The sequence below is a fragment of the Salmo salar genome, chromosome ssa14 (genome assembly GCF_905237065.1).
Source record: "Salmo salar chromosome ssa14, Ssal_v3.1, whole genome shotgun sequence".
Lineage (NCBI taxonomy): Eukaryota > Metazoa > Chordata > Actinopteri > Salmoniformes > Salmonidae > Salmo > Salmo salar.
Window position 1 is genome coordinate 38,350,770 of NC_059455.1, and position 24,730 is coordinate 38,375,499.

At 43.7% G+C, this 24,730-nt stretch overlaps 2 protein-coding genes across 2 annotated transcripts; one reads left to right on the top strand and one right to left on the bottom strand.

Moving 5' to 3' along the window:
* Positions 1–1,849: 1,849 nt before the first annotated feature.
* LOC106569524 (elongation factor 2) lies at positions 1,850–10,781 on the top strand. The gene is made up of 14 exons (XM_014140963.2): positions 1,850–1,983; positions 3,811–4,025; positions 5,029–5,210; positions 5,540–5,751; positions 5,944–6,122; positions 7,335–7,440; positions 7,597–7,849; positions 8,001–8,196; positions 8,311–8,434; positions 8,609–8,851; positions 9,026–9,379; positions 9,585–9,767; positions 9,889–10,021; positions 10,230–10,781. The coding sequence occupies exons 1-14, from the start codon at positions 1,981–1,983 to the stop codon at positions 10,421–10,423; spliced, it is 2,577 nt and encodes an 858-aa protein (XP_013996438.1). The 5' UTR covers positions 1,850–1,980; the 3' UTR covers positions 10,424–10,781.
* On the bottom strand, positions 10,780–16,401 carry btbd2b (BTB (POZ) domain containing 2b). The gene is made up of 9 exons (XM_014140964.2): positions 15,867–16,401; positions 15,572–15,691; positions 13,995–14,151; positions 13,667–13,772; positions 13,244–13,441; positions 12,935–13,127; positions 12,452–12,539; positions 12,013–12,159; positions 10,780–11,935 (listed from the first exon to the last, which is right to left on the bottom strand). The coding sequence occupies exons 1-9, from the start codon at positions 16,364–16,366 to the stop codon at positions 11,774–11,776; spliced, it is 1,671 nt and encodes a 556-aa protein (XP_013996439.1). The 5' UTR covers positions 16,367–16,401; the 3' UTR covers positions 10,780–11,773.
* Positions 16,402–24,730: the final 8,329 nt, after the last annotated feature.

Below are 24,730 nucleotides of genomic sequence, written 5' to 3' on the forward strand. Positions count from 1 at the left end.
GGATGATATGTTGGTGGTTGAAGATATCCCTCTAGTTGTGTGGGGTCTGTGCTTTGGCAAAGTGGATAGGGTTATATCCTGCCTGTTTGGCCCTGTCCGGGGGTATCGTCGGACGGGGCCACAGTGTCTCCCGACCTCTCCTGTCTCAGCCTCCAGTATTTATGCGGCAGTAGTTTGTGTCGGGGGGCTAGGGTCAGTCTGTTATATCTGGAGTATTTCTCCTGTCTTATCTGGTGTCCTGTGTGAATTTAAGAATGCTCTCTCTCTTTCTCTTTCCTTCTTTCTTTCTCTCTCTCGGAGGACCTGAGCCCTAGGACCATGCCTCAGGACTACCTGGCATGATGACTCCTTGCTGTCCCCAGTTCACCTGGCCGTGCTGCTGCTCCAGTTTCACCTGCTCTGCCTGCGGCTATGGAACTCTGACCTGTTCACCGAACGTGCTACCTGTCCCAGACCTGCTGTTTTCAACTCTCTAGAGACAGCAGGAGCGGTAGAGACTCTAAATTATCGGCTATGAAAAGCCAACTGACATTTACTCCTGAGGTGCTGACCTGTTGCACCCTCGACAACCACTGTGATTATTATTATTTGACCTTGCTTGCTTGAACATCTTGGCCATGTTCTGTTATAATCTCCACCCGGGACAGGGAATTTTCACTACGAAAAATTGTCAGGAATTGGGAAAACCTGAGTTTAAATGTATTAGGCTAAGGTACATGTAAACTTCCGAATTCAACTGTACCTCTCAAATACTTTCATGTTTCTGTCGGTACCGATCTTTAAAGATTGTAGAGGGTTGACCATTTTTACAATCTACAATGCAATACCTTATATTGTGCTCCATTCAATAACATGAGAAGCTGTGGCTTGACAAAATATTTTTGGACTAATACTGCCTCTTTGTGGATTCGTGCTTTCATTACATGTCATAGGCTAGTCATAGCACGTCGCACGGCGTTTATCAACGACAACCTGGTCTCATAGACTAGACGTAACATAGGAAATGTTAATCCTTCACATTTGGGATGGTTAGATAAAACAGAAGGTTTCTTTAAGGCCCAGTACAGTCAAAAACGTATTTTTTTCTGTGTTGTATATATATTTCCACACTATGAGATTGGAATAATACTGTGAAATTGTGAAAATTATGATAGTGTCCTTTTAGTTTAAGAGTTGTTTGAAAAGGCAGTTTGAAATTTCAGTCTGTTTGGTGGGATGGAGTTTTAGCCTACCTTGTGACATCATCAGGCGGTATATTAGTTAATAAACCAATAAGAAAGAGCGTTCCAAACCTCTCTACTAATAACAACTAGTTTTCAGACACCTCTTCCTGACAGCCTAGCAAAATTCTTGCTTGAGAAATTACTATTTTTAGCTATTTTTATCAGGGCGGATGGGTTGGAATTTAACACAAAAGTCTTGCGAACTTCTAGAAACCCAAAGGTTGCATGTTTGAATGTCATCATGGAAAACTTTAGCATTTTAGTTTATTAGTAACCACTTACCACTTTTTAGCTACTTTGCAACTACTTAGCATGTTAGCTAACCCTTATCTAACCATAACCCTAACCCCTAGTCTAGCTAACGTTAGCAAATGTTAGCGTTAGCCACCTAGCCACCTAGCGTTAGCGATGACAAATTAGAATTCATAACATATCAAACGTTTCGGGAAATTCCAAACATATTGTACAATTTTCAAATCGTAACATATCATACGAATTGTAAATCGTAACATATGATGCGAAATGGATTAATACATATCATACGAAACATAATATATCAGAATAAATTAAGACTTTCTCAGATTTACATTTACTATGTTACGTCTTCCCATGAGTCCACGTTGCAGCCGAACGTGAAGCGATATAAAGCAGCGTAAGGTGTCATAAGCGTTCTCTTTCCTGCCTATCCTTGGACGAGGAAGGCGGTGTATTCGCAGTGTTAATTTTACCAAACGTTTATCTACGAACATCAGGCAAAATGGTAAGTTGATTTTGAATTGTTTTGCTATGATTCGGTGGACCGGAGATTCAGTGTTGTCCATGGGTAAAGAGTTGGAGCCCTCCTTCCACATTGCCGGTGACCAGTTGAAAGGAACCGGGCCGGGTGAAGCAGCCTCCGGGGCACCCAAGATGGATGCTCCCTGTTTGAACTGCATGACGATGTTTAGAAAACCGCGGCGGACATAGCTAAATTAACCCCCAAATGAGATTGAATGATTTTACAGTTACCAATTTTTGTCCTTATAATTTCGTTTAAGGAATATGGTGGCTGTTTGAATCTACGCAGATGTCAAATGTTGGTTTTTACTATCGAACTAACCATCTTTAGGGGTTTCAAAGTCTGTTTTATAACTGGGCCCGCCCAGTTAACTCTAGGCCCGGGTTAAACAAACTCAGTCCTCGGGACCCTAAGAGGTGCACGTTTTGGATTTTGAGAGATGCCACTACAACAGCTGACTCAACTAATCATCAAGCGTTTTTAAATTTTAATCAGCTGTATAGTGTTAGGGCAAAAACCAAAACGTGCACCCCTTCGGGTCCGGATGTCGACAACCGAGTTTGGGAAACGCTGCTCTAGGCATCACCCGCTATATTTAGTTTTATGGGTAATACTTTGTTTTTGACCACAAACGTTATAGCTAGTTACTGTTTGACAAGGGTCATTCGCAACATCGATATTCAAAATCGTTGGTAATTGTAACAAACTGTCCCATATGGCAATTCTAGTGTAACGTTAGATGGCTAACGCGCAATTTTGTTGTATACATTGGCCAGCTGGCAGTGAAACGTCAGTTATTGGGTCCAAGGTGGCATGACTTGTAGTTAGGTCGTTATGTGTTGGATTGCTCAAATTTAGGCCAGCAAGTACAGCGTGATGCAGTTGTGCAAAATGGGCAGGTCCCAAGTAGCGTGCGTCACTGCTTATATCAAAAAGGCCTCTACCCAAGTCTAGGGCGGCATATGCGCCAACGCTGACTCGCACTAGCGGTTCTGGGGGGGCAGTGCCCCGGTGACAACAATTTTGGACTCCTTGTGGCCCCCCTAAATGTAGAGTAGTAAATAATTTTTACATAACTCATTTTTGCTATTTGTTTTTTTACATTCATTATTAGACAGTGGCAATGCGGAACACTAATGATTATGAACATGGTATTTTGCCTGCAATGCCGTGAAGAAAACGATATGACAACAATAACGTCTAATGTAACTGGCCCCCCCAGTTGAAATGGTCTAAAACCGCCACTGCTGACTCATTCAACTCAAAGGATCATCTCTAAGCCTTTATCAACAGAATAGGACTGCCACGACTACATGAGTCATGGAGCCAGCTGCCAATATAGCTAGATTTAAAAACAGATTATTCTTTATTGGTCAAATAAGTGGCATATTGGCTGCTGGTGGTCCCTCCATTTTTTAAATTGCCTGTGTTAAATTCCAGTTAGACTACTGCAGGCTACTGTCATGTCACCTGCCCAGATGGGTAACATATCACCTCACCCCATTTGAACAGAAGACTGGGCCTAATGCAAAAATCAGCATCCCTTTTCTGATGTGCCTTCTAAAAGAGCTAGGTCTTAGCTTAGCGTTTTGGCCAGGGTTGCTGTTGTTAAGAAATGTCAAATGCATTTAATCACATACAAGTGAATCTTAACGTGGACTTGAATTTTCACTTAGTCGTGCACTGATGTCAATGGGAGACTAAGTGGGAGTTGGTTTGCCCCCAAATTTAATTTCGCCGGTTTAGTTATCAAGACTGGAACAGATTCTCTTTTACCATTTTCTGATTATGTGGATCTTTGTCTCTCAGGTGAACTTTACAGTGGACCAGATCCGTGCCATCATGGACAAGAAATCCAACATTCGTAACATGTCTGTGATCGCTCACGTGGACCACGGCAAGTCCACGCTGACCGACTCCCTGGTGTCTAAAGCCGGGATCATCGCGGGGTCTCGCGCCGGAGAGACACGCTTCACAGACACTCGCAAAGACGAGCAGGAGCGCTGTATTACCATCAAGTCCACGTAAGTAGTACAGGGTCGTGTTCCTTCTGTTGCAAAATGTTTTACAGCAAAAAAAACAGGTTTCTTATTGGAAGAGCTCAGGTAGTCCCGCTGTTTCAGTCTGGTTGCCTCCATTTCATTGTGAGTGAATACAACCCAGGAGTGCCCTTTTGAATCGATCGTATGTATGTTGCTGGGGGGTGAAGCTCTTAAAGTTAAAATTGTTGGCCTTCACCAGAGTAAAAAAAAAAAAGTAAATATATATTGTTTACTTGAAGAGTGAGCGATGCCCCTCCATGTGATCTCATCGTTGTATGATAGGCTGTCATAGTCTCACACACTTTCATTAGTCTGCTGCCCTGTGTACATAGTCATGGGCCACTGATCACTTTCATAATGTTAACATACTGGTTTACCCACTTCATAGGTATAAATGGTATTCCGTTCCAGGCCTATCCTATTCAACTATTGCTGTACATGTACAATTCAGATAAACTACAGTACCAGTCAAAAGCTGGGACACCCACTTAAGGTTTTTTATTTTTTTACTTTATTCTACGTTGTTGAATAATAGTGAAGACATTAACTATGAAATAACACATGGAATCATGTAGTAACCAGGAAAGTGATGAAGGTCAAATATATGTATTTGTTTAAAGTTGCCACCCTTTGCCTTGACAGCTTTGCACACTTGTGGCCTTCTCTTGACCAGCTTCATTAGGTAGTCACCTGGAATGCATTTCAATTAACAAGTTAATTTGTGAAATTTCTTTCCATAACGAGTTTGAGCCAATCTGTTGTTGTGACAAGGTAGGGGTGGTATACAGAAGAGAGCCCTATTTGATTAAAGCCCAAATCCATATAATGGCAAGAACAGCTGAAATGAAATGAGCAAAGAGAAACAGGAAGTAGTTTCCTACTATCCCTGTCTGCAGCCCACAGTGGACTGGGATGCTTGGTTTCAGACAAACCACTACATTAAAATGTATAATTCACCTGTTCTCGCTTCCCTCGCTCCTCTCAGGGCTATCTCGATGTACTATGAGCTGGGGGAAAACGACATGGCCTTCATCAAGCAGTCTAAGGATGGGCTTGGCTTCCTCATCAACCTGATTGACTCACCGGGCCATGTGGACTTCTCCTCTGAGGTCACAGCCGCCCTTAGGGTCACCGACGGCGCCCTGGTGGTGGTTGACTGCGTCTCAGGTACACTCACGGTCTCCCTTTCCTGTGGTCTTGTCTGTACTTCGGTCTCTTGCTGTTTTGTGTTCTGTCTTTGTCCCAGTTGCCTCTCTGCCTGTTCTGCCCCTCTCCCGCTCTTTTGATTTTCATGTTCATTTTAGTCATTGAACATATGCCCTTATTCAAAGGGACTTCCAGGAGGAATTGTGGTTGTGTACCTTCCTCGAGGGTGTAAAATATGCTGACATATCCTATCTGCTCGGGGATTCAAACAGCAACTTGTTACTGGCCCAACGCTCGGAACCACCAGGCTAACCTGTTCATCTAACAACTTCTTGCTTTCCCATGGTCAGGTGTGTGTGTGCAGACAGAGACCGTGTTGAGGCAGGCCATTGCTGAGCGCATCAAGCCAGTGCTGATGATGAACAAGATGGACCGGGCCCTGCTGGAGCTGCAGCTGGAGCCTGAGGACCTGTTCCAGACCTTCCAGCGCATCGTGGAGAATGTCAACGTCATCATTGCCACCTACGGAGAGGATGAAGCGGGACCAATGGGTGCCATCATGGTGAGACTGGCACGGGTTGTGTCAACAGAGTTCTGTGGTTTAAACTGACATAACATGCTTGTTACACCGCAATGGAGAAACCCGTGTCCAGTTGAACTGCCAGACGTAAATGGGACTAGTCCCCTAAACTCTCATCATAGGAAACATGTTTGACCTAACAGACAATGACTTGCCCCTATTGTCTTCCCTCAGATTGACCCTGTGATTGGTACCGTGGGGTTTGGGTCTGGCCTCCACGGCTGGGCCTTCACTCTAAAGCAGTTTGCTGAGATGTACGTGACAAAGTTTTCTGCCGGCAAAGACACCCAGCTGGGATCGGCGGAGAGGTGTAAGAAGGTGGAGGACATGATGAAGAAGCTGTGGGGGGAGAGGTACATGCACACTCACTGTACATGGTCTACTACTGTACATAGAAACCTTCTGAAAGATGTGAGGACATGATGAATAATCTCTGGACAGAGGGGGTGTATTCATCCTGACAGTACTGGAACAAGATGTGCGTTTAGATGGACAGACCGAAAGATGCGCGCACAAGTGGAAGACTCAATGTTGAAATTGCGGGTAGATGGGTACACACTTACTCTGGGTGTGTTCCAGATAGACATTCTCTGTGCAGATTGTCAGGTGTGTATATATGCTGTCTGGAGAAGTGTAGCATCTCATGAACCACACCAATATGATTTAGTAACTATATTTCCACAGAGCTGCACTAAATGTATCTGGAATGCACTTTCTCCCTCTCTCCTTCTCTGGGCGCACTTGATTTAAAAACGCCTGTTGTGCTGGTTAGGTGGCGCTTGTACCTTAGGACCAATGAAATGGCTCCAAGGGACAACTCTGCCTAACTCCAGCACTTCGGACGAACTAAATTAAGTGTGCCTGTTCTCTCTCGCTTTCTCAATCACACGCACACAGGTGAGGGCGTGGCAATATTGAAAAGTGATTGCAGGTATGTGGCGTGACACGGGCAGCCCCATATGTACAGTGTTTTTCTCTGTATGGAGACCTGAGGAAGACCAAAGGGTTGAAGACAAAGTAAACCCATTTGGGAGCCTAAATTGCAGGTGCGCACTCTTCTCTTATGCTCGCAAACAATCTGACGTGTTGCAAATAATTCCTGTTTTTGGCTGTTTACGTGTCACGGCTGACTGTAACCTACTATATGTAAATGCTTGTGAGTTCCTGGCTGTCGTAGTGACATGTAGTTAACTGTTGCACTTGTCTTTTTTCCTTGACTCTTAATAGCACTGGTTTTGCAGATGGCAGCTATTTTTGAAGACGGTTTTACCAAAAGGTTTTGTTTGCAAACAGGGTCTAGGTCCATTTGAATTATTCAGTCAATTCAGGAAGTAAACTAAAATGAAAGGTTTAATTATTGAAAGGGGTTATTTTCTCAAACCTGAAAAGGACAAGCTATTTCAAGTTATTTCATGTTAAATTCAAATCACTAAATTGATTTCAATTGGAATGGACCACTGCCCTGGTTGCAACTTGTGTTGAATGCACTTTTGAAATGTGCACCAGTCTGTATAAGGGCGTCTACTAAATGATTAAACTGTCAATGTGTGATGTTCACCTGTTAGGTTTTTTGACCCAGCCACTGGGAAGTTCAGTAAGTCCAACCTCGGCCCTGACGGTAAGAAGCTGCCCCGCACCTTCTCTCAGCTGGTCCTGGACCCTATCTTCAAGGTGACCCCCCCCCCCCCCCCCCCCAACTGTTTTGATAAAAATAAAGTTTATTTAACTAGTTAAATTGGTTAACATTCTTAATTGATTTTATGTAATTCATTGACCTATAAATTGTATATTTTTATGGTAAGGTAACTTCTCCCTTCCTCCCTCCAGGTATTTGATGCCATCATGAACTTCAAGAAGGATGAGACAGCCAAGCTGATAGAGAAGCTGGACATCAAGCTGGACTCTGAGGACAAGGAGAAGGAGGGCAAGCCCCTGTTGAAGGCAGTGATGCGTCGCTGGCTCCCAGCCGGAGAAGCCCTGCTCCAGATGATCACCATCCACCTGCCCTCCCCCGTCACGGCCCAGAAGTACCGCTGTGAGCTGCTCTACGAGGGACCAGGAGACGACGAGGCCGCCATGGGTGAGGCCAGCCCACAGTTTACACACCAACATGTCTCTCACAACATCCAAAATAAAGTAACTGTACCGTCCATGTCAACTAGCAAAGGAATAGACATCACATTTCCTAGTTGATATAAAGTCTGGTATCATAATCCTGATTAACATCTCAGGTATCAAGAACTGCGACCCCAAGGCTCCCCTGATGATGTACATATCTAAGATGGTGCCCACCACAGACAAGGGTCGCTTCTATGCCTTTGGCCGTGTGTTCTCTGGCTGTGTGTCCACCGGTCTGAAGGTGCGCATCATGGGACCAAACTTCACCCCTGGGAAGAAGGAAGACCTCTACATCAAGCCCATCCAGAGGTGTGTTTGGGGATACCATTTTAGTGCAGCAGATGCGTGTGACTTCAAACTTTTTTTAAAAGCGTTGTAAATTCTCTTCATCCCTCTCCCATTTATCACATTCTACCACTGTAGGACCATTCTGATGATGGGGCGTTATGTGGAGCCCATTGAGGATGTACCATGTGGGAACATCGTTGGGCTGGTTGGAGTTGACCAGTATCTGATTAAGACTGGGACCATCACCACCTTTGAACAGGTGTTGTACAGCTCATGTTTTACTATAGCAAAACTCAAGACAGCTTTGTCTTTTTATGACTGGAGCACTCTGTCTTCATCTCTGGTAACAGTAGTGCACCATCTAGGGAATGGGTTGCCATTTTGAACAGACAATGGATGTATATTTCTTACGTCATATATGCTTGTCCAACAGGCCCACAACATGCGTGTGATGAAGTTCAGCGTCAGCCCTGTGGTGAGGGTGGCTGTGGAGGCCAAGAACCCTGCTGACCTGCCCAAGCTGGTGGAGGGGCTGAAGCGTCTGGCCAAGTCTGACCCCATGGTGCAGTGTATCATCGAGGAGTCTGGAGAGCACATCATCGCCGGGGCCGGAGAGCTTCATCTGGAGATCTGTCTCAAGGATCTGGAGGAGGACCACGCCGGCATTCCCCTGAAGGTGAGAGGAATAGGGCATAGGGAACAAGATTGTACTTGGAGAAAGCAGTGGTGCACTAGAGATGATTTTGTGTTCCACTGACAGAATCTGTCTTTGCTCTGTTGCCATGGTAAGATGACAATGGTCTAACTCGCTGTCCTAAACTGAGTCACAACTCTCTCCTCGCCCTAACAGAAATCTGATCCAGTGGTGTCCTACAGGGAGACTGTGTCTGAGGAGTCTGAAGTGATGTGTCTATCCAAGTCCCCTAACAAGCACAACCGTCTGTACATGCGGGCTAAACCTTTCCCTGACGGCCTGGCCGAGGACATCGAGAAGGGGGACGTCAGCCCCCGACAGGAGCTGAAAATCCGCGCCCGTTTCCTGGCTGACAAGTACGAGTGGGACGTGTCGGAGGCCCGTAAGATCTGGTGCTTCGGCCCTGACGGTACCGGTCCCAACCTGCTGATGGATGTTACCAAGGGAGTCCAGTACCTGAATGAGATCAAGGACAGTGTTGTGGCTGGCTTCCAGTGGGCTGTCAAGGAGGTTGGTTTGCATTGAGCTTGATAACCAACTGCTGCATCATGAATATTTTCCTTGCAAAAGCTCATTGAAGCGTTGTAGTTTAAATCTACATTCATGACTTCAGTTTGTGTAAATGGGTTAGAATCTCCAGTGTTGGCCATGCTGCAGGCACCAAGTTGACTTCGTCATTTCTGAGTTGTGACATGCAGTTCCTTCCCTCCTCCAGGGTGTGTTGTGTGAGGAGAACATGCGTGCAGTCCGCTTCGACATCCACGACGTGACCCTGCACACAGACGCAATTCACCGCGGTGGCGGACAGATCATCCCCACGGCCCGCAGAGTGCTGTATGCCTGCCAGCTCACCGCCCAGCCACGACTCATGGAGCCGGTCTACTTAGTGGAGATCCAGGTGTGTAACTACTTTGCCACTAACCTGGCCGCTTTCTTACATGGACTTGTATGCTAGGCTAAAGGGGTCTATTTGTGATCAACTATGATGTTTCTGAATAATGCGTTTCCTGCCTCTGCAGTGCCCAGAGCAGGTAGTGGGTGGGATCTACGGCGTGCTGAACAGGAAGCGAGGCCATGTGTTCGAGGAGTCCCAGGTGATGGGCACGCCCATGTTCATCGTCAAGGCCTACCTGCCTGTCAACGAGTCATTTGGTGAGTGTTAACTCAATCTGGAGCTTACCAGGGACGTGTTAACAGAATTGGAATTTCAGTGAACATTCCAAGTTGACTGAAATTAAATCGTGCAGAACAGTTATCTGATAGGTAATGTCTAGAGGTGCCACATTGAACTCTGACCCAGAGTTTTGGACCTACTGGCAGATATACCTTAAATGTTAACTGTCCTGTCCCCCGCCCCCAGGGTTCACCGCTGACCTGCGCTCCAACACGGGCGGCCAGGCTTTCCCCCAGTGTGTGTTTGATCACTGGCAGATCCTCCAGGGAGATCCCCAGGACCCCACCACCAAGACCGCCATTGTGGTGGCCGAGACCAGGAAACGCAAGGGGCTGAAAGAGGGCATCCCGGCCCTGGACAACTACCTGGACAAATTGTAAATGGTGTCCTGGTTCCCCCTAGCCACTACAACCCCCCCCCACCACCCCACTTGTGTAGATTGATAATGATTGGGTAGGCATACGCAATATGTGGAAGATTTCACCTAGCCTATCGGAGGGTAACGTGACGCTATTGGCATATTGCTTATGGTATACCTATCCGACCCTTTCAGATGTACACAGTGCCCAGGGGTTCTCTGACCTTTTCTTTTTCTCCCCTTCTATTCCTCCATTGTACGAGTGAGGGATGGGACTGTACAGTGCACTGTGCGCAGTAGCGCTTGCCTAAATGGAAACCTGGTGACATGAATCCAAGGGTGGAATATGTCAATCATAATAAAGATGAATAGAAATTGTACATGGAGTGGATGTCTTTATTGGTTTTTGAATGGTCTGAAATCACAAATTGATGGTAGATTAGGACAGCCAGTATATAAATGGTACTTTCATTATACATTTACACTTTAGTCATTTAGCAGACGCTCTTATCCAGAGCAACTTACAGTAGTGAATGCATACTTTTCTTTTTCCGTACTGGTCCCCCATGCTCTACCAACTGAGCCACACGGGACAGTAACTTTAATGTTCCCTGAATACTTTATTTGACCCTTGCAAAAAAAGAGCCAAGACCAGCAGTGTTCAAAAACTTGGTAGTTTTGGACTTTCAATTCAGTGTGATTTAAAGGCAATGTTTCCTCTTAGCAGGGATGTGCTGTAATGCAGACACGTACGATGGAGCTGTTTACCTTCCAATGGTGAATATCAGTCTCAGAGCTGAGGGATTTTAAACCTTGAAATACGACTTCCATATGTTTGAGCATATAATGGCTCCTGTTTGGCAATGAGCGCAGAACATCCTGCAGCCTTGCATTGTCCACCTGACACAACCAGAACTACATTCGTGTTAGAACATCATGAATATGGAGACCTGATGGCCAAAAACCTTGTTAGTGTCACATGACTCTGCACCCTAAAGGGTGTGGGGACTAGAATTTAACAGTATGTTATATGCTTTTAGCTACAGACAGACCATACAACGGTGGTGCTGTAAATACATGTCAATAGTTCTGACCAGTTTGACTCCTCTCAGATAAGACGGTTGTCAAAGTAACAAGGCGACATCCCTCTCTCTCCATGGTCAGTGTGTAATGGGAGAGGGATAAAGAGCATGCTCCAATAGTCGATGCCTCCTGTGACAGAACTGGGTGTGGCTTCCACCGTACAATCGGAGAGACTAAGGAAGGGCCACAGGGAGTATATAGGCATTGGTTACATATTCAAACAGGGCCAGAGTCTCTCAGCAGTCCAGTGACCCCAAGCCCTCAGAGGTCAGGGTGAGTTTAGAGGGGACTAGGTGTAGAAGATGACTTCGGGGATCTGTCCGTCTTCTACCGAGGTGCCGTTGTTGTTGCCTGCGGCGTAGCAGAAGGTGAAGCATGTCTTGGTGCCGGTGGAGGACGACTCGTGAGTCACCTTACGCATTCCCTTGGTCCCATAGTGAGAGTCAGGACCCTGAGGAAGAAAAGAGAGCATCACTTGTTGACCACAACACCAATCAAAACATTCCAACATGTACAGTAAGCCTGTACCTTGAGTGTGGCGCAGGCTGTGTAGTTGACATTGGGAAGGATCTCCACCGGCTCCTTGAACATGACTCTGAAGGTGTTGGATGTGCCATCACAGCTGAAGCCTGTGTCGTTCTGACCCAGCACTGTGTTACTGTCTGTGTGAATGATCTGGGACGAGAGAGGGAAACGTTACAGAAACAATCTCCCTGGTCCCATATTCCCATTATAGTGCACTACTATGAGCCCCATTGGCCATGATCAAAAGTAGTGCACTATAATGGGATTAGGGTGCCACTTGGGACGCAACGGTCACACATCCTACACCAGCACACTGCTAATATATATCTATCCACAGGAACGTATATACTGTCATCAATGATTTAGGAGAGAAATACCAGAGAGGGAAGGGAGTCTATATAAATCAAATATGACTGATTTGGTTAGTTAAGGTGGGCAGTGCCTGGATGTTGACTTGGTAGTCTGTGGGGCCGTGTATGGAGCCGTAGAGGCCAAAGCCCACCACGAAGATCCTCCTGTTCACCGAAAACCTGGAAGAAGAAGAGGAATATTAAAACAGGAGAGGAGGAATATTAAAACAGGAGAGGAGGAATATTAAAACAGGAGAGGAGAATATTAAAACAGGAGAGGAGGAATATTAAAACAGGAGAGGAGGAATATTAAAACAGGAGAGGAGGAATATTAAAACAGAAGAGGAGGAATATTAAAACAGAAGAGGAATATTAAAACAGGAGAGGAGAAGAGGAGGAATATTAAAACAGGAGAGGAGAAGAGGAGGAATATTAAAACAGGAGAAGAGGAGGAATATTAAAACAGGAGAAGAGGAGAAGAAGGAGTGGATAAGAGGGATAGATTATGTCCTCAGGAAATATTTCTGAGATTAACTATCACACACAAAGTGAATTTGATCAGTGTGTGTTCTCACCGTATACGGTCACTGGTTCCACTGTAGCCCCAGCGACTCTCCACCTGTCCGAAGCGTGTGATGCTGCACTCCTTCCCCCGGAGGCAGCAGCGAGGCCGGTCGATGAACTCTACGCGGGGCTTTGGGTTCACCGTGAAGTGAAGGAACAGACTCACCACCTCCCTGTCTGTCAGGATACTGGACTGGGCCGGTCCTGGGTGGAGACACAGCAGGGATATGAGAACATGTCAGACTGAGGGAGACAGATCGTGAGAGAGACATACAGTGTGCAAAAATGACTGACTGTCTCTCTGTGTGTGTGTGTGCTACCTGCGGCAAACTCCTCGATAGTCATGAGTGGGAAGCGGATGAGGGCGAGGGCCTTGCCCAGGACCCTGCGTTTGTTCTCTGGGGTGGGCTGTAGCTGCTGCCGGTGGGCCTCTGCCTCTGCCCAACGTACCGCCGCCACAAACAGACGCACCTCCCTCACCCCCAGAGTGTCCCGCTCCAGCACAGCCACTAAAGTATCTGAGAGAGGAGGGAGAGAGGGTAGAAAGATGGAGGGAGTGGACAAGAGAGGGAAAGAGAGAAGACAGAGAGGAAGAAGAACGGGGAGGAAGGGAAGACATAGAAGGGGAAAGAGTGAAAAGGAGAGGAGGGAGAAGTCGTCATGAGACAAACATTGCCATGCGCATTTCAAGATGCATTACCATATGTAGAGTGAACTACGAAATCCAAAGTGAACTACAATACCCAGATCTATGTCAGTGAAACCCTCAGCTGCGAGCGCATCTCCTGTATTCTTATCGATGTTCTCTAGACACAAGCTGGCAAGCTGGGGCTCATCGAAAAGTCGAGCCTGAAACACACACATCGATCAGAGACTCACAGTAAACAGTCGTTTACTTAACATGAACTGACCAAGAACCTATGCAACTCCTGTTTTGGGACTAACCTATTGATTTGAGATGTTCAGAAACTGTACCAGAGTTATTTTGATACTGGGTCAGGCCACACAATCAGGCACTGGTTGAGTTGTTTAGACACTGCATCCCAGACAGACAGTACAATAGTAGCTGACCTGAGTGAGCAGCATGAAGGCATTGTCAGCCCGCAGGTTCTTCTTGAGGAACTCCACACAGTGGGCCTCCAAGGCTGGCACTGCATACTTCTTAGCCGTGTACAGAGTGGTCATCACCGTCTCAGGCCCTATCTGGACCTCATCAGAGTACAGGAACCTGGAGGGGACAAGATTAGATTACTGATAGCAGGGGACCTTTAATCTTAAGGTGTAAGTATGTTGTATTTATTAGGGATCCTGGGGTACATAAACGTCACATCATATAACACCACTACAATACAGAATGTATAATACCCCAATACAACAATATTACAATGTACGTGTGTGTAGAGTGCGTGTGCTAGCCTGTGTGTATGTGCATGCGTGTCTTGCTTCAGTTCGGCTGGCGGAAGTCGGCTAGGCGAACGAGTGTCCTTGCATACTCCCTTAAAAATACCTTCTTAAGAAACGAGAGAAAGGCAGCAATAGTACCGTTTGTCCATGATGAGACGCCGTAGCCAGTTAACACTTCCTCAAAACAGTCTGAATGAATCTAACGCAATAAATCTGTCATTAGTTTAGAAGTTTTTTTGCACCATTTTACATCTAGTTAAAATGTTTGGTAAAGTTTTTCTCAATGGGGGGAAAAAAAGTGCATTATAACGAGTCGTCTCTTGTTGAACAACAACGAAGACTTCATTAAAGAATTTCGACAGTTGACCAATCACGGACGAAGGGGCATATACTTCGGCTCCCGAACTTCAGCTGGCCTTGAGAAAAAAAATGTTGTGTGCCTGAACAAAAATGTCATCATAATAAACGCACAAACTCTTCCAAACTGTTTCGGCTGGGAAGCATGCGGACATGTGACCTTTAGAGGGCATACGCTTCTAACACACCAACAGCGTCATTGCATTTTGGTACACCACAATTACCAATGAAAACGCTGTGTTTGCATTGCGTAGCAGAGGCAGTTGCAGTGCGTTTGGTGTTGATTCATCGAACATATGCATCAAACTGTATGTGTAGACAGCTTGACAGAAATTATAGCAGAAGGTGAATGTTGAACTGGTGTTGCATACATATCCAGATGATGCTGCGAGCTATTTTGCGCAATGACGCTGTCGGTGTGTTGGAAGCATTAAAGGCCCTGCATGGTCAATCCACCATCTGAAGTAGCCATACAACATTTACTGTGATTCAGCCTCCACAGACGTCAGGGTTTTCATACTTCTTGCGCTTAGCAGAGCAGAGCTATTGTGAAGGAAGTTGTCAGGGAAGTGAGTATGTTAATACAGGATGTACCTCCCCTACCTACCGTCAACCAATCATGTCAATATGGGGCTATACAACTTTGAGGCGCACTGCAATGTGGTACAGAGTTTGAGTTGGCGTCTGCATGCCTCCAGAGGCTTAACAACTGCATCACACCCTCAGACCACATTGTCAGATTAAGCATAAATTGGCTTTAACAGTCTTTGGTGGAACCAATAACCTGGGTTCTGCATACTATATGGCCATAAACTGTCAAATACCTTGGATGGGACCATTTCCGCTATTATGATTGTAACGTTTCTAAACCAGGAAGTACTTCTTACTTCAGTAATGCCAGAAATGCTGCAGGTTCGACATCTGGCAACTCGATTTCCGTTGAGGTGGTCGCCATACCCCCGTTGAACATGGCATCGAAGACTGCGCTGCCCACAGCGAGAACGAATCTAACCAAAACCAAAGCCCTCGTCAAATAAAAACAATGCCTTTCACCACTAACATGATGCATTAAACTCGCTTGGATTAATAAACATGTAAATTAGACGAATTTCTTTACTTTCTTCTACTAACCATCCTTTGTAGACAAACTATAGTAATAAGGAAATGCATGTTCGTGCTTACCTGTGTGCGGGTATTCGTTGCACTCCCATACCTTTCCCCACTAGAAAATGAACGTCACTCAGAACCTCGTTATTGAACAGGAAAGCAAACCGTTCCTTTACGGTGCTTTTCGTCGCCTGCCAGTTGTACACGGGCTCCCGGTAAACCAAAACAGCAGCTGACGACAGTGAGGAATGGGTACCTGGTACACTCGCTGCTGAAACATTCGATGCCGTTGCTCCGGAGGCCCCCCTTCCCGCAGCGCTTTGAGCTGACGGTTGCTGAATCGAGTTCTGCACAGTCGGTGGAGTTCCAGCTGCAACACCGGCGTTTTCTCCTCCGCCAGGCCCCGACTGCGGGTTGGGGCGCCTTGCAGGCCCCTGAACCCCTCCAGTCGCACCAGTGGGCCCACCGTTGGACGTAGGCATTGAATAACCACTGTTGCTGGGCTGGCCATTTCCCAAAGGCCCTGGGCCGGAGAAATTTAGGGAGGGAGGCCTGCTGTAGTCCCCAGCAGCCATCTTGAATCTGACAGATCGTGGGAGGTGCGTGACGTATTCATAAACGGAACACGGTCGGGTACGTGAACCAGAGGTTGTTTGTAAAATATGTTTGCATGTTTTTTAATTATATTTGTTGTTTAATAAGAAATATATATAACAAAAATAGTGAAAAATAAAAAAGAACCATGGGCTCCAGACAGGATGCCTCTAGACCCAGATCCAGGATCAAATGATCATCTCCCCACCTAACCACAACCAAGGTGGAGGGAAATGTAAAACGGACCCTAGATTATCCAGTAATAAAAACGGAGTGGTTTGAGCCCGAATGCTGATTGGCTGAAAGCCGTGGTATATCAGACCGTATACCATAGGTATGACAAAAACAAATATTTGTACTGTTTTAATTACGTTTGTAACCAGTTTTTAATAGCAATAAGGCACCTCTGGGGTTTCTAGTATATATATATATATATATACACCACGGCTAATGGCTGTATGCAGGCACTCCGCACTGCATCGTTGATAAGAACAGCCCTTAGCCGTGGTATATTGGCAATATATCACAGCCCCTCGGGCCTTATAAATATCCGGTATTATCCACTCTACCTTGAACTAGAGAGGGCAATCTCTGAGTGAGCTGTACAGTGCAAAACGTGAGAGAAAAAAATCCCCAGTGCCGCCGGATGGCGCTATTATTTCTTACTTCATTTGACAAACGACGTAAGGAATAATAGCGTCATCTGGCGGAAGTAGGGTTACATGAGAAAGTGAGAGAAAATCCTTAACTGGTTTAATGATTTGATGTCAATTGTGCCAAAACAACACATCAGGTAATAATCCTCACACTATAGTATGATATGATAGCCTACTCAAAATACATTTAAATTGATTGAAAATTAAACGTTTTCAATTAAATTGATTGAATTAAATAAATCAGTTGTTTCCATGTCTATGAAGTACTTGATGCATAGACTCAGTTGCGACAGGGGCAGAAACAAACATTATTCTTCCTTTTTTACAAGGATTTACATTTTCTTGGTTTTTCTCTTCAACAACAAATGACTGAATGTTAAAAAGCATTATACAAATTACATAATTGATTGGCTGATTGGTTGTTTGTCTGTGAAATGTAAAATTTGTCCTGATCCATTGTTTTATTAAGGAAGCAGAGAGAACAAGGAAATAGTGGCATATCATTTGACTCGTGGAACGCACAGTTTATTAATACTTAGCTATGACGATTAGGACTCAGAATCACATGCAGAGTTCAGTCAGTGAGACACATGCGAAACAAAGAGACATTATAATATGTTTATCAATGTTGAGGTAATAAAGACATTATGTTAGAATAAGTGATTCATCTGCTGTGCCAACACATCCCTGGGCCCAGTTTTTCAAAATATATCTTTCTGTATTTCGCCTATCTGATAGGATTCATTTCATAGAAATAGAATGAATAGAACAGGAGTCCCCATTCTACTAATTCTATTTATATGCATTTAATCCTAACTGATAGGCAAAATCCAGATAACTTTTGAAAAACAGACTGTACCACCTTTTCCTGAATGACTTCCTAATGACTGACCATACAGAGCAGAGTTGTTGCTCCAGACTGCCTCTGACACACATGACCAGAGATACCGTAGAGCTATATGCAGACATGGCTTCATCAATGCAGATTTAGCCGGGGATATATACCTAAACCCCTCTGCCATCTTGTCTTTACAATGTGTTCCTTTATCATCTCTTTATCATATGCACAGTTCAAAATGAAGTGGATTCTTTAAACAATCTTTTCATTTTCACCAGGTGAACAGCAGGTGATGGTGCTTTACATCGTCAAATACCCATGAGTTTACACACAGTTGCATGAAGATCACATCTCCCACCTCTAGCAACAGAGATATGGGAGATAGTTTTATGAATAGTTTTATAACATGTTTAAAGTTGGGTAACACTTTGCATTATGTTTTGATATACCTGTGTAGGAGACTGAGTTTCTCATCTGCAGATCAAAAACAGATTGTTTGCATAAAGTGATCAATGGCTTGAAGATCTAATAGCTAGCATTTACTTGTCTTTTGACAAGTTTTCTTTACCTGTGTTTGAATTATAGGCATTGCTGATGTTTGTGAAGTTTCAGCATTGAAGGGTCATGTTTCCTTCTCTTGATGCAAGTAGTGAAGCTGAGAAATCCACCTTCCTAACTGTGAGACACAAATTAAACATTGATGTTGGCGCTCTTTTTTCGGTTTTTAAATACTGAAAGCCTGGGCAGTACATATGGGGGTATTCCATTGGGCCTGTGTAGTCACTCATAAAGCACTCGTAATTATCAGCATATTATTACCATGCAGAATTTTTTAAAAACATAATCACCATAATCAACACAAGCTAGCCATTCTAATTAGCAACACTTTAACATCTGCATCTGGTTAAATTATTCATTATGAATAATTCATTACCTCATAAAGGGAAAGAATGATTTTATTTAGAAAATTGCTCCTTCATTTCTTTCTCTTCAGCATGTCCACCTGGGTCTTTAGGTTTTTCTTTAGTGATGACATAATTGATTTTGAGATATAAATGTCAGTGCTTGACTTGACCAAGAGCTCACCGGAGGTGAGAACCGGCACATAAAATGTTCTACTGCTTAATTTCCTCCACTTGTTATAGAATAACACGGATCTGCAGCCATTTTAATATGTAAAAACATTATGGGGGTTATTCATAAGACCTTATTCTTCAGTATCAAGCAAGAATACCCAGTACAACAATGAGAAACTATTACAGTTTTATTACTTCATTCTCTCTTCAACATATTCACCTGGGTCTCCGACACTCTCATTTTAACTGCCTGGGCTACAATGACATAAGTACAACATTGTTATATCAGTGGGAAATCGAGATATGACCAGTAGTCAAACAAAGTACACTGTAAAAAATGTTTGGTTGTTGTTTCAACTCATTATTATTAAGGAACTTCTTCCACAGGCTTTTTTGGTTTACTCAACTTTTCTGTCCAAGTGTTAGTTGAACAAAAACATTTTTTAGGCCCAAACTTGAGATAATGTAGGAAAAAATGGTCAACTTAAAATTATGTTTGGATAAATTGTCTCATATGTTCATGATTATATTGTGCTTGTTAATTTATGCAGTAATTCATATTCATTACATTGAATGTCCGCACCTAGGATTCAAACTCACAACCTCTTGTTTCATGGCATTCCAATCTTCCTGCCACATTCACCGTATCTATGTCAATGACTGATTTCACCTGTAATGCTACACTTTGCACATCAAAGTAACTCTCAGCTGGGCAAGGTGGGACGTGACCGTCCCACACTATTCAACAGCCAGTGAAATAGCATGGCGCGAAATACAAAACAGCAAAGATATCATAATTTCAATTTCTCAAACATACGACTATTTTACACCATTTTAAAGATACACTTCTCCTTAATGTAACCACATTGTCCGATTTCAAAAAGGCTTTAGAGCGAAAGCAAAACATTAGATTATGTTAGGAGAGTACATAGACAAAAATAACCACACAGCCATTTTCCAAGCAAGGATATGTGTCACAAAAAACCCAAAACACAGCTAAATGAAACACTAACCTTTGATGATCTTCATCAGATGACACTCCTAGGACATCATGTTACACAATACATGTATGTTTTGTTCGATAAAGTGGCGCGTGATGTTCAGAAAATGTATTCCCACCAAAACGTCCGGTGAATGACCACATCAATTTACAAAAATACTCATCATAAACGTTGACAAAATACATAACAAATATTTTTAGAATTATAGATACAGTTCTCCTTTATGCAACCGCTGTGTCAGATTTTAAAATAGCTTTTCGGCGAAAGCACATTTTTCAATATTCTGAGTACATAGCTCGTCATCAAAGCAAGCTATACAGACATCCGCCAAGTTCTGGGGTCACCTAAACTCAGAATTAATATTATAAATATTCTCTTACCTTTCCTGATCTTCGTCAGAATGCACTCCCAGGACTGCTACTTCCACAAGAAATGTTGTTTTTGTTCGAAATAATCCATATTTATGTCAAAATACCTCCGTTTTGTTCGTGCGTTCAGGTCACTATCCAAAGGCTTAACGTGCGAGCGCAATTCGAGACACGAAAAGTCAAAATGTTCCATTACCGTTAGTAGAAGCATGTCAAACATTGTTTAAAATCAATATTTATGCTATTTTTTTACGTAAAAATGCAATAATATTCCAACCGGACAATAGCGTATTCATTCAAGAAGAAAAATAAGGAAAGGCGCGCTCACGGGATCGCGCATTACCAATCCCTTTGTCCCCAGGCAGTCCACTCATTGACTGAGCTACTATTCTTTGCCCGGTTACAGGAGACGGATTAAAAAAAACTTTCTGAAGGCTTTTGACAGCCAATGGAAGCCTTAGGAAGTGCAACGTGACCCCACAGACACTGTAGTTTCGATAGGGATTAGAAAGAAGAACTACAATTCTCAGATCTCCCACTTCCTGGTTGAATTTTTCTCAGGTTTTTGCCTGCCATATGAGTTCTGTTATACTCACAGACACCATTCAAACAGTTTTAGAAACTTCAGCGTGTTTTCTATCCAAATCTACTAATAATATGCATATTCTAGTTTCTGGGCCAGAGTAGTAACCAGTTTAATTTGGGTATGTTTTTCATCCGGCCGTGAAAATACATTTACATTTAAGTCATTTAGCAGACGCTCTTATCCAGAGCGACTTACAAATTGGTGCATTCACCTTATAATATCCAGTGGAACAACCACTTTACAATAGTGCATCTAAATCTTTTAAGGGGGGGGTTAGAAGGATTACTTAATCCTATCCCAGGTATTCCTTAAAGAGGTGGGGTTTCAGGTGTCTCCGGAAGGTGGTGATTGACTCCGCTGTCCTGGCGTCGTGAGGGAGCTTGTTCCACCATTGGGGTGCCAGAGCAGCAAACAGTTTTGACTGGGCTGAGCGGGAACTGTGCTTCCTCAGAGGTAGGGAGGCGAGCAGGCCAGAGGTGGATGAACGCAGTGCCCTTGTTTGAGTGTAGGGCCTGATCAGAGCCTGAAGGTACGGAGGTGCCGTTCCCCTCACAGCTCCGTAGGCAAGCACCATGGTCTTGTAGCGGATGCGAGCTTCGACTGGAAGCCAGTGGAGAGAGCGGAGGAGCGGGGTGACGTGAGAGAACTTGGGAAGGTTGAACACCAGACGGGCTGCGGCGTTCTGGATGAGTTGGAGGGGTTTAATGGCACAGGCAGGGAGCCCAGCAATCAACGAGTTGCAGTAATCCAGACGGGAGTTGCAGTAATACTGCCTCCTACACTTTAAGAAGTTAAATAAAATTGTTTGTCTTGAGTATTCTTTTATCATAGTCATTAAAACAGAGTAATATGCTCCACCCACCAACATTAAACAACTATACAACTATACATTAAACAACTATACAGAAAAACCTCAAATTGCTGAAATAAATTAATCTAATCAATGACGAGAGAATAGATAGATTAACTGACAAATGGCAGACATGGTGGAGTAGCAGGAAGATCAGAATGTCATGAACCAAGAGGTTGTATGTTCAAATCCCTGGTGAGGACATGTTGAATAATAATTACTGTATAAATTAACTTACACAATGTATGTTAACGTGTGTCAAATATGTAAGTTGAAAACATTGCTTGTTAAAAGCACTGTGTGTAACCAGTTGTACATACTTTTTTTGGTTTGTTCAGGTAACACTTGGACCAAAAAGTAGAATGAACTAAAAAAAGGCAGTGGAACCAGTTACTTAATAATAATTAGTTGAAACATCTAGATTTTTTTTTACAGTGTAGATAAAATGTATATATTTACACATTACAGTACAATTCTGTTTTTTGTATGTTCATAGTTTACTTACCAACTATGTTCTCAATACAAACGTTTTTTTCCTCATTTGTCCCTCATATTGCCTTCATTATCTCTCTTCAGTTCTTCTACCTGGTTCTCAGTAACATTTGTGCTGATTTTCACAGTAACTAGGTCCACTGCTTGGACTGAATTACAGGAGTTGTAGGGCAGTGAATATCAAAATATGAGACATTTTTTTCATTCTGTTATTGGAATGAAAATTATGTGGATATATTGAAGCAACATCTCAAGACATCAGTCAGGAAGTTAAAGCTTGGTCGCAAAGGGGTCTTTCAAATGGACAATGACCCCAAGCATACTTCCAAAGTTGTGGCAAAATGGCTTAAGGACAACAAAGTCAAGGTATTGGAGGGACCATAACAAAGCCCTGACCTCAATCCCATATACATTTTGTGGGCAGAACTGAAAAAGCATGTGCAAGCAAGGAGGCCTACAAACCTGACTCAGTTACACCAGCTCTGTCAGGAGGAATGGGCCAAAATTCACCCAACTTATTAATGTGGGAAGCTTGTGGAAGGCTACCCGATACATTTGACCCAAGTTAAACAATTTAAAGGCAATGCTACCAAATACTAATTGAGTGTTATGTAAAATTCTGACCCACTGGGAATGTGATGAAAGAAATCATTCTCTCTACTATTATTCTGACATTTCACATTCTTAAAATGAAGTGGTGATCCTAACTGACCTAATACAGGGAATTTATACTAGGATTAAATGTCAGGAATTGTGAAAAACTTAGTTTAAATGTATTTGGCTGAGGTGTATGTAAACCTCCGACTTCAACTGTATGCCACTAACGATCGGTCGTTCGGAGAAAGGTAATACATTGTATTTACGTGAAGCTGGCTTCGATAGTTGAGCTGGTGTGAGGCTCTGGTTTGCCCAGTCGAGGTCGCCATTGTCCTTTGTAGATTCTTCCAGGTTGTTGTGGAGTGAGATGTTGTGGTTTTCTGCGTCAGTCAATGTTCTTACTACATTTGCTACCTTTCCAGCTGCAGTCTGTTAGGCTGTAATCTAGGACTCACTTCTTCTTGAGTGATCAATAGTTCGGAGTTCATACCATTTCACATGTAGCGCAAGCTCAAACGTTTTCTGGCCTGTAGAGTTGAAATTAGCATTAGCCCTTTTTAAACGTGAAGACAAGTCCTCATGGTATTTGGAACTGAGGTGACTTTTCGTCACAGGGGCTTTTATTCTAGAGTGGAAAAGGGGTTGGTTCATCATTTCCAACCAATGTCTATTCACTTTGGCGTGGCTACTGACTGGGCACAAATTACCATAAAACAAAGATTTTCATTTTAGAAGACTAAATCACATTGTTATCTTTTCAAAGTATTCTTAAACTCCTTAGACATTTTATCCCACATTCAGATGCAAGCCCCATAACTGAGGAACCTGTATAAACAGAGTTAGGGTAATGTGGCTGTATTGTCTTTCATGAGGTCACAAACATGAAACAAAACAGACCGGGTCGTAGCTGGCTTCTCCACCGACTGTTTCCACATTCTCTAAATTAGGAATAATGTTTAAATCTCCAATTTGGGGAGGTAGAAGTATTTGTCAGGAGAGTCCCTTTGTCTTACGGTGACACTCTCTCCATTCTGCATGTGGCAAGGGAGAAGAGGGCCTCTGCCAGGAATTTATGACGCTGTTGTAAAGTCACAAAACTGCCCCCTCTAACAGGAGAGGGGGGGTTCACATCTCTGCTAGAGGGCTAGTGTCATGACAGAGCGTTGGGCCAGTAACCGAAAAGTTGCTGCATCGAATCCCCGAGCTGACAAGGTAAAAATATGTTGTTCTGCCCCTGAGCAAGGCAGTTAACCCACTGTTCCTCAGGCGCTGAAGATGTGGATTAAGGCAGCCTCCTGCACCTCTCTGATTCAGAGGGATTGGGTTAAATGAGGAAGACACATTTCAGTTGAATGCATTCAGTTGTACATCTGACTAGGTATCCCCCTTTCCTTTATTGTTTGTTTTATTCTATATTTCAGCACAAGCAGTTGAGCTTGAATCAATGAAAGTCAAATGTTGCAAAGAGCCAGGTGGAGCTGAGGAGACAAAATTAAGGTAATTTCTGTTGACACATATTTAGTAGTATTCACAATCCACAGCAGTTACACTTCATTTGGATATTCTGCTCAGCTTTAAAAGATATCTCTTTACTACTAACTTTAGTTGATGCTGTCTCATCTATGTGTCACAGTCAGGAAGGTGGCTTTCTCTGCTTCACTTTGGGCCTGAGGATCTGGATACACAGGACCCTACAACGCCCACACTACAGATACGTTGTCACAAACATTGGCAATTCTTATAATCCAAACACAGGTATAGTTCACAGCAGACAAAGTATACTTAGCCATCAGTGCTATAATCACAAAGGTTCAGTTAGGTTAACTCAGACAACTGCAGTTTGAGATGATTTACTGCTACATAACTAATAGACTTGTGTGT